At 44.7% G+C, this 9,134-nt stretch overlaps 1 protein-coding gene across 3 annotated transcripts in view; it reads right to left on the reverse strand.

The window, feature by feature from the left end:
- Positions 1-673: 673 nt before the first annotated feature.
- The window catches only part of DIABLO (diablo IAP-binding mitochondrial protein), a 17,513-nt gene continuing 9,052 nt past the window's right edge, over positions 674-9,134 (reverse strand). Inside the window, exon 6 of one of the 3 annotated variants that reach the window (XM_032876360.1) lies at positions 674-929. In XM_032876360.1, the coding sequence (XP_032732251.1) occupies positions 733-929 (197 nt within the window). In that variant the 3' untranslated portion in view covers positions 674-732. The remainder of the gene's footprint in view (positions 930-9,134) is intronic. The other 2 variants (XM_032876359.1, XM_032876361.1) reach the window with 2 other exon arrangements.

Consider the following 9,134-nt stretch of genomic DNA (forward strand, 5'->3'; position numbering starts at 1 on the left):
GCCAGTTTGGGAAGTGAAGGAAAGAGGCTGCACAGGGCCCAGAATATACACACAAACGTTTTCTTTTTGAAGTGCAAAACAAAAAAATTATTCTCCTTCAGGTACAATAGAGACACTCGAAGGAAAGAAGGAAACGAGAAGCACGGGGTGGAGTATGTCCTGTTGAGCACCAGGTAAACACTCCGCGTTCAGTCCCGTAACAATAATGGGCTCTGGCGCCTGGGCTCCAGCTGTCCTCACAGGCAACGGGGCCAGATCACAGAAGGCATCAGAGACACGTAAAAAGAAATCTTATGAACAGGCTCCCCTTTCCCCGAAACAACACACATTCCTATGGGGGGAGCAAAGACTAAATCATATCTGAAAATGTAAGACTGGGAAGGGAAGTTAACCAGCTACTGAACTCGTGGGCATGACGAAACAGGACCCCTCTCTCCGGCCAGGCTGCTGAGCCGTGCTGGGTGGGGGGCAGAAAGATGGGGGGTGGGAAGCTGTGCTGAGTGGGGTCAGCCTTAAACAGGGTGAGTGCCCCAGGGCCAAGAACCAGCTCCTCGGGGTGGGGAGGGAGGGGGCCAGGCACTCACAGCTCACTAAGGCCTCCGGCCCGATGGGCCAGGGCAGGACGCGTTGCCTCCTCTCCGTCCGGAGAAGGCTCTGCCGCCCCGGGCCGGATGGCAGCCGCCCCTGCTCTCCCCCCGCTGAACCGGCAGCCGCGGGCAGCCGCTCGGGCGCTCAATCCTCGCGCAGGTAGGCTTCCTGCTCCGGCTCGGCCCTCTCGTCCCCGTCCTCCCGTGTTTTCTGCCGGAGCTCCTCTGTCTGTGCTTCTGCCAACTTGGTTTCTGCTTTCTGGGAAAGCTGGCGCACTTCCTGCACCTGTGACTTCACCAGCTGAATGTGATTCCTGGCGGTGATCGAGGCCTGATCTGCTCCTGCCGAAAGAGGGGACAGCTGGGCTCGATGGCTGCACAGGGCAGAAGCCACCGACCGGGGGGGACGAGGAAAGCCTGGGGCTCCGTGGCTGGCATCCGAGCCCTTCCCTCTTGGGAGACTTTCCCTGCCCTCCTTGTCCTCCCTCTCTGCGCAGCAGAGACCTTTCTACCTCCACACCGAGGGCTGCATTTTTCTCTAGCTATCAGCAGCTATCATTAATAATTACAATTCCCACAATCTCTTTATAGCACACAGCTTAGTACAGACGCCTTAGGAATTTACACAAGAAACACATTTCTTTTTGACAACAGCTCCGTGGAATTGTCAAAGACCTCTCATCACCCTACCCAATCTTCAGAGATAACCTCTGCTGGGAGTTCGAAGGGCATCCTTCTCATCTTTTATACGTATGGAGTGCACAGAAAAATAGTTACCTTTTGTGTCTTTACGTATTGAACATATTTTTGCCATCTTTTTTTCTTTAAAAATGTTTTTGGGCTCTATCATTCTGTCTACCTGCTTCTAGTACGTCACAGAGCTCTGCCTATTAACTGATCTAGAGAAGATCTGGTTCTTTCCAACCTTACTGTATTAAGAATCTCAGTACAGTGTTAAAGGCAGTGGAGAATTGTAAGCACCCCTCTTATTTCTGACCTTGATGGGAATGCCTCTCATATTTCATTACTAAGTAGAATTACTTAACCTTTATCATGTTAGGAAAATTCTATTTGTAACTGTACTCAGGTTTATGGCATAAATGGGTACCTTTCACTGATGGCTTCAGGGCATGTACTGACATGACTTGGCTGCCTTCCTCCTCTACTGCAGATAATCTCAAGTAGTGAGTTATGTTGATAGGTTTTTCCAGTATTGAAGCATCTTGTATTTTGAGGGCGGATGGCTACATTTGGCCTTACGTCCATATAAGTGATGCTGACCATAGTTTTGTTCCAGGGCTGACCTAGTACAGTTGGGGGTCAGGCCCATGCTGACTTTGTACAGTGACAACAGGTAGGAGACTGGCCATCATGTTCTATGCCCTGGTATGCTTTCTGTAACACAGGAATTCTCTTTCTTGAAGATTTGCTAAGATTCTCCACAAAACAGCCTGGGCTTGGTGTCCATCAAGATTTTTATCTTTTGGGGCGCCTGGGTGGCTCAGCGGGTTAAACCTCTGCCTTCGGCTCAGGTCATGATCTCTGGGTCCTGGGATCGAGCCTGGGATCAGCAGGGAGCCTGCTTCCCTCTCTCTCTCTGCCTGCCTCTCTGCCTGCCTCTCTGCCTGCTTGTGATCTCTGTCTGTCAAATAAATGAAATCTTTAAAAAGGTTTTATTCAGAGAGCACGAGCAAACGCATAAGTTGGGGGAGGGGGCTGAGGGAGAGGAGAAAATCCTAAGCAGACTCCCCACTGGGCACACAGCCCCATGGGGGCTCCACCTCACAACCCTGAGACCATGACCTGACCAGAAATCCAGAGTTGGATGCTTAACCGACTGAGCCACCCAGACGCCCCTACTTCTGTAAATCTTAGTTTCATTTCACACGCATACATCATTTGTAACTTCCTTATCCACTCATCTACCATGGACACCGGTTGCTTCCATATCTTGGCTCTTGTAAATAATGCTGTAAACACTGGGGTGCGTGTATCTTTTTGAACGTGTCTTTGTTTTCTTTGGGTAAGTACCCAGTAGTGGAATTAGTGGATCATACAGTATTTCTATTTTTATTTTTTTGAGGAACGTCCATACTGTTTCCCATGGTGGGTGCACCCATTTACATCCCGACTAACCGTGCGCAAGGGCTCCCTTTCCTCCGCATCTGGCCAGCACTTGTTATTTCCCGTCTTTCTGACGGGAGCCGTTCCGACTGGCGTGCGGGGTTCTCTTGTGGTTTTGATTTGCATTTCCCTGGTTATTAGTGATGTTGAGCATCTTTTCGTGTGTCTGTTGGCCATCTATGTTTCTTCGGAAAAGTATCTCTTCAGATCCTCTATTTTTTTTCTTTTTGAGGATTTTATTTGCGAGAGAGAGAGGGAGAGAGAGAGAGCGCGTGTGCGCGAGCAGGAGAGGGGGAGAAGGTCAGAGGGAGAAGCAGAAGCAGACTCCCCGCAGAGCTGGGAGCCTGATGTGGGACTCGAGCCAGGAACTCCAGGATCATGACCTGAGCCGAAGTCAGTGGCTTAACCGACTGAGCCACCCAGGCATCCCTCTCTGCCTGTTTTTTTAACTGGATTTCTTTTTGTGTGTGTGTTGCATTGTGTAAGTTCTATATGTATTTTGGATATTAACCCCTTGTCAGATATATAATTTACAAAGTATCTTCTCCCATTCATTAGCTTGCCTTTTTGTTTTGCTGACAGTTTCTTTTGCTCTGGTAAAGCTTTTTATTTTGGCGGATGTAGTCCCAATTATTTTTTTTTGTTCCCCATACATGTGTTGTTGAGGGTGATGGCTGACGTTACTGCTTATGCTTGCTTTCAGGTTTATGGTTTCCGGCCTCACACTTGGGTCTTCAATCTGTTTATTTTTGTGTGCACGGTGTTAAAGTGGCCCGGTTTCACTCCTGAGTGTAGCTGTCCAGTCTTCCCAACACCATCTGTTGGGAAACAGACCGTCTTTTCCCTGTAGCATAGTCTTGCCGCCTCGGTCGCAGATCCGCTGACCACACGGGTGTACGTTCACTTCCGGGCCCGCCCCCTCTCCTGTGGCGTCCATCAGTCTCTCTCTGTGCCCGTACCACACTGTCCTGCAGGTACGGAGTGTGGTTTGACATCCAGGACTGTGATACCTCCGGCTTTGTTCTACTTTCTCAAGATTACTTTGGCTAGTCGAAGTCTTGTATGGTTCCATACGAACTTGAGGATTATTCCAGTTCCGTGAAAAATGCTACTGGTACGGTGACGGGGCTGCACGGACTCTGTAGCTTGCTTGGGAGAGCAGCATTGTCTTAACAATATTAATTCTTCCAACGCGCAAGAGCGTGGTGTGTCTTTACATCTCTGCTTTCTTTCCTCAGTGTCTCATAGTTTTGACAGTATGTGTCTGTCACCTCCTTGGATAAATTTTTTCCTCAGTGTCTCATAGTTTTGACAGTATGTGTCTGTCACCTCCTTGGATAAATTTTTTCCCAAGTATTTTATTGTTTTGGGTGCAATTGTAAATGGTTGTTAAGATTTTTAAAGGATTTTTATTTAGTGTGTGTGTGTGTGTGTGTGTGTGTGTGTGTGTGTAAGCAGGGGAGGGGCAGAGGGAAAAGGAGAGAGAGAATACCAAGCCGACTCAGTGCCCAGCAAGGAGCCCAACACAGGTCGCAATCCAACAACCTCAAGACCATACCTCAAGCTGAAACCAAGTGTCGGATTAGTCAGATTAGTTCAACCAACTAAGCCACCCAGGTGCCCCTTGTTAATCTTTTTTCTCCCGCTCCCTTTGGTAAACCATTGAGTATGATGTTAGCTATGGGTTTTTCATATATGGCCTTTATTTTGTTGGGGGGGGATGTTCTCTCTAAACACACTCTGTTGAGAGGTTTTAACATGACTGGATGCTGTATTTTGTCAAATGCCTTTTTTTTTTTTTTTTGCATTTGTTGAGTTGCACCAATGGTTTTTATCCTTCTTCTTATTAACGTGAGTTATTTTTATTATCACACTGATTTGCAAATATCGAACCATCCTTTCATCCCTAGAATAAATTTCATTTGTGTTGGTATATGATCTTTTTAATGTATGACTGAGCTCAGTTTGCTAATATATTTTTTTAAGATTTTACTGGACAGTGTGCTCACATGAGCACAAGCAGGAGGGACAGCAGCAGAGGGAGAAGCAGCCTCCCACTGAGCAGGAAGCACGACTCGGGGCTGGATCCCAGGACCCTGGTATCATGACCTGAGCCAAAGGCAGAGGCTTAACAGACTGAGCCACCCAGGCACCCCAGTTTACTAATGTCTTATTGAGGATTTTTGCATCTATGTGCATCAGAGATACTGGTTTTTGGTTTTCTTTTAAATATTTATGAGCGAGAGGGTGTGTGTGCGTGCAGAGGTGGGGTGGGGTGGAAGGTGGGGTGGGGTGGAAGGTGGGATGGACAGAAGAAAAGGGAGAAAGAATCCCAAGCAGACTCCTCACTGAGTGTGAAGCCTGATGCAGGGGCTTGATCTCAGGACCGGGACATCCGGACTGGAACTGACACCAAGAGTAGGAAGGTTAATGGACTGAGCCACCCAGACATCCCTGGTTTTCTTCTTTTTGTAGTGTCTTTGGTTTTGGTGTCAGGATAATGCTAGCCTTGTAGAGTGAATTTGGAAATTTTCCAAATTTTCCAAAACTCCTTCTGTTTTTCAGAGTAGTTTGAGAAGAATAGGTATTTCTTTTTTAAATGTTTGGTGGAATTCAATTTGGTGAAGCCATCTGGCCTTGGACTTTTGTTTGTTGGATTTTTTTTTTAAAATTCCATCTCATTACTAATAATTTTTCTGTTCCAATTTTCTACTTCTTCCTAATTCACTTTTTGGAAGATTTTTTTTTAAATTTTATTTATTTATTTGACAGAGACACAGTAAGAGAGGGAACACAAGCAGAGGGAGTGGGAGAGGGAGAAGCAGGCTTCCCACTGAGCAGGGAGCCGGATGCAGAGCTCGATCCCAGGACCCCAGGATCATGACCTGAGCCAAAGGCAGACACTCAACAACTGAGCCACCCAGGCATCCCAGATTTTCTTTTTCTAGGAATTTAATATTTCTTCTAGATTGTCCAATTTGTTGGCATATAATTTTTCATAATATTCTCTTAAACCTTTGTATCTCTGTGTTCATTATTTCTCTTCCATTTCCAATTTTCAATACTTTTTTATGAGTCTGGTGAAGGTTTATCCATTTTGTCTATCTTTTGAAACAAACTCTTGGCTTCATTTTCTTTTTTTATTTTTTGAGTAATCTGTCTACCCCAATCTGGGGCTCAAACCCAAAAACCCAAGATCAAGAGTCACATGCCAGCCAGGCGCCCCTGGCTTTACTGATCTATTTTAAAAAATTTCCCATTTAGGCACCTGGGTGGCTCAGTCGTAAAGCATCTGCCTTTGGCTCAGGTCATGATCCTGGGGTCCTGGGATCGAGCCCCACATCCAGCTCCCTGCTGAGCAGGAAGCCTGCTTCTCCCTCTCCTGCTCCCCTGCTTGTGTTCCCTCTCTCGCTCTGTCAAATACATAAAATCTTAAAAAAAAAAAAAAAAAAAAGTCCTACTTATTTCTGCTCCAATCTTTATTTTGTTCCCTCTACTAGCTTTGGGCTTTGTTCTTCTTTTTCTGGTTCCTTTACGTGTAAAGTTAGATTTTTTTTGAAGTGTTTCTTGTTTCTTGAGGTAGGCCTGTGTTATTGCAAATGCAGAACTGCTTTTGCTGTGTCCCAAAGACTTCAGACCATCATGTTTCCATTTTTCTCCATGTATTTTTTGATCTCTTTGTTTTCTTGGTTGACCCACTCAGTTTAGTAGCATGTGTTTGTGTATTTTTCAAGTTTTTTTTTTTCTTGAAATTGATTTCTTGTCTCAATTCATAGTGGAAGGAAAAGATACTTGGGAGGATTTCAATTTTAAACTTAAGACTTGTTTTATGGCTTAACATATGAGCTATCCTGAAGAACGTTCCATGTGCACTTGAAAAGAATGTGTATTCTGCTTTGGGATGGAATGTTGTATGTGTGAATGTTAGATCCATCTGGGCTAATGCATTCAAAGCCACTGTTTCCTTCCTTTCTGTCTGTATCCTCCATCCTTTGATGTAAGCGGGGTGAAGCCCCTTGTTATCATTGTGTTACTGTCAACTTCTCCCTTTCTGTCTGTAAGTATTTGCTATATATAGGTGCTCCTATGTTGGGTGCATATTTACAACAGTTCGGTCTCAGATGGATTCATCATTATGTACTGTCCTCCTCTATCTCCTGCTACCGTCGTTGTTGTTGTTAGGTTGAGAAGACACACACACACACACACACACACGGGAAGTGAGAGGGGAAGGGAAAAAGAAGTTTTTCTTCTTTAAAGGTTTATTTTAGAGGCACAGTGCTCATGGGGGATGGAAGTGCAGAGGGAGACACAGTGAGATCTTAAGCAGACTCTGAGTGGAGTATGGAGCCTGACGCTGCGTTCAATCTCGTGACCTGAGCTGAAACCAAGAGTCAGTCAGATGCTCAACAGACTGTCCCACCCCCGTGCCCGAGAGAGAATCTTAAGCAGGCTCCAAGCCTAGTGTGGAGCCTACATAGGGCTTAATCTCATGACCCTTTGATCACGATCTTAGCCAAAATCAAGAGGCAGATGCTCAAGTGCCTGAGCCACCCAGGTGTCCCACTGTACACTTTTAGTCTGTTCATCTGATAGAAGTATCCCTACCTGCCCCCCCTCCATCTGCATAGTGTATATATTTTTTCCATCCCTTCACTTTATCTCTGTCTTTAAGTCTGAAGTGAGTCTCTTGAAGGCAGCTTATAAATGGTCTTGTTTTTTCTATCCATTCAGTCACCCTATGTCTCCCGATTAGAGCACTTGGCCCATTTACATTTAAAGGCAGTATTAAGTACGTACTCACTGCCGTTTTGTAATTGTTTTCTGTTTCTGTTTCTCTTCCTTTCTTTTCCCTTATGAGTTTGATGGTATTGTTCCTTTATTTATCTATTATAGATTTTTGATTTGTGGCTACCATTAGATTCATATGTAACATCTTACATGCACTGTCTTTTTTTTAAATGATTTTTTTTTGAAGATTTTATTTATTTATTTGACAGAGATCACAAGTAGACAGAGAGAGAGAGAGAGAGAGAGAGAGAGAGAGGGAGGAAGCAGGTTCTCCACTGAGCAGAAAGCCCGACGTGGGACTTGATCCCAGGACCCTGAGATCATGACCTGAGCTGAAGGCAGAGGCTTAACCACTGAGCCACCCAGGCGCCCCTGCACTGTCGTCTTTATTAAGGTGTTAGTATCTTAAGTTTGAACACATTCTAAAAGCACTACATTTTTACTCCCCTGCCCCCCCATGTTTTATGTATGTCTTATTTTACATTTTTGTGTATCCCTTGACTAATTTTTATAGATATAATAGATTTTTACTATTTTTGTGGTTTAACCACCATGTTTTTCTAAATGAGTAATATTTTTACCAAATATATTTGCTTTTATTTGTGAAATTTCTTCCTTAACACGTCCTATATGGCTGGCCTAGTGGTGATGAACTCCTTTAACTTTTGTTTGGGAAACCACCTCCCTTACGTTCTGAATGATGACCTTGCTGGGTATTGTTGGTTGTAGGTTTTTTCCTTTCAGCACTTTCCACATACTATGCCACTTCCTTCTGGCCTGCAAAGTTTGTGCTGAAAACACAAATACCCCTTCTGGGGTATCCCTTGCCTATAGCGGTTTTGCCGTTTGTAAAATGGTTTATCATCACTTTGGCAATATCGTGTCCTGGTGTGGATCTCCTTAGGTTCATCTCGTTAAGAGCTCTCTGTGCTTCCTGGACCTGGATGTCTGTTTCCTTTTTTGGATTAGGAACATTTTCTGCCCCCTTCTGTGTCTCTTCTTCTGGGATCCCTATAGTGCAAATGCTGTTATACTTGATGTCACTGAGTTCCCTTAACCGGTTTTCATTTTTTAATTTTTGCTGTTCAGCTTGTTTTCCATCACGGTGTCTTCCAGGTGGCTGACACATTCTTCTGCATCCCCTAGTCCGCTATTGATTCCTTCTGGTGTATTTTTTAATTTTGGTTAAATTCTTCACCTCTGACTGGTGGTTTGTTTTTTTGAGAGAGAGCAAGAGCAGGAGGAGGGGGGAGAAAACCTCAAGCAGACTCTGTGCTGAGTATGGAACCCCATGTGGGGCTCGATCTCACAACCCTGAGATTACCACCTGAGCCGGAACCGCTCTGTCAGACGCTTAACCTACTGTGCCACGCAGGCACCCTTTTTTGCATTTTCTTTAAAATTCTCTTTAAAATTCTTTTAAAATTTTAGAGATTTTTAAAATCTCTAAAATTTTAAAAAATTCTCCATTCATCCACTTTTTTTCTCAAGTCCAGTATCTTTATGAACATGACTTTGAATTCCTTATCAGGCACACTGCCCAATGACTGATACCCTCTGAACTGTTTTAATGTTCTTTTAGTCTTGACTCCTTATTCTGACACTTCTCTGCCGGCATTCTGGAGCAGCTTT

Source organism: Lontra canadensis, unplaced genomic scaffold, assembly GCF_010015895.1.
Source record: "Lontra canadensis isolate GAN:19392208 unplaced genomic scaffold, GSC_riverotter_1.0 scaffold58, whole genome shotgun sequence".
Lineage (NCBI taxonomy): Eukaryota > Metazoa > Chordata > Mammalia > Carnivora > Mustelidae > Lontra > Lontra canadensis.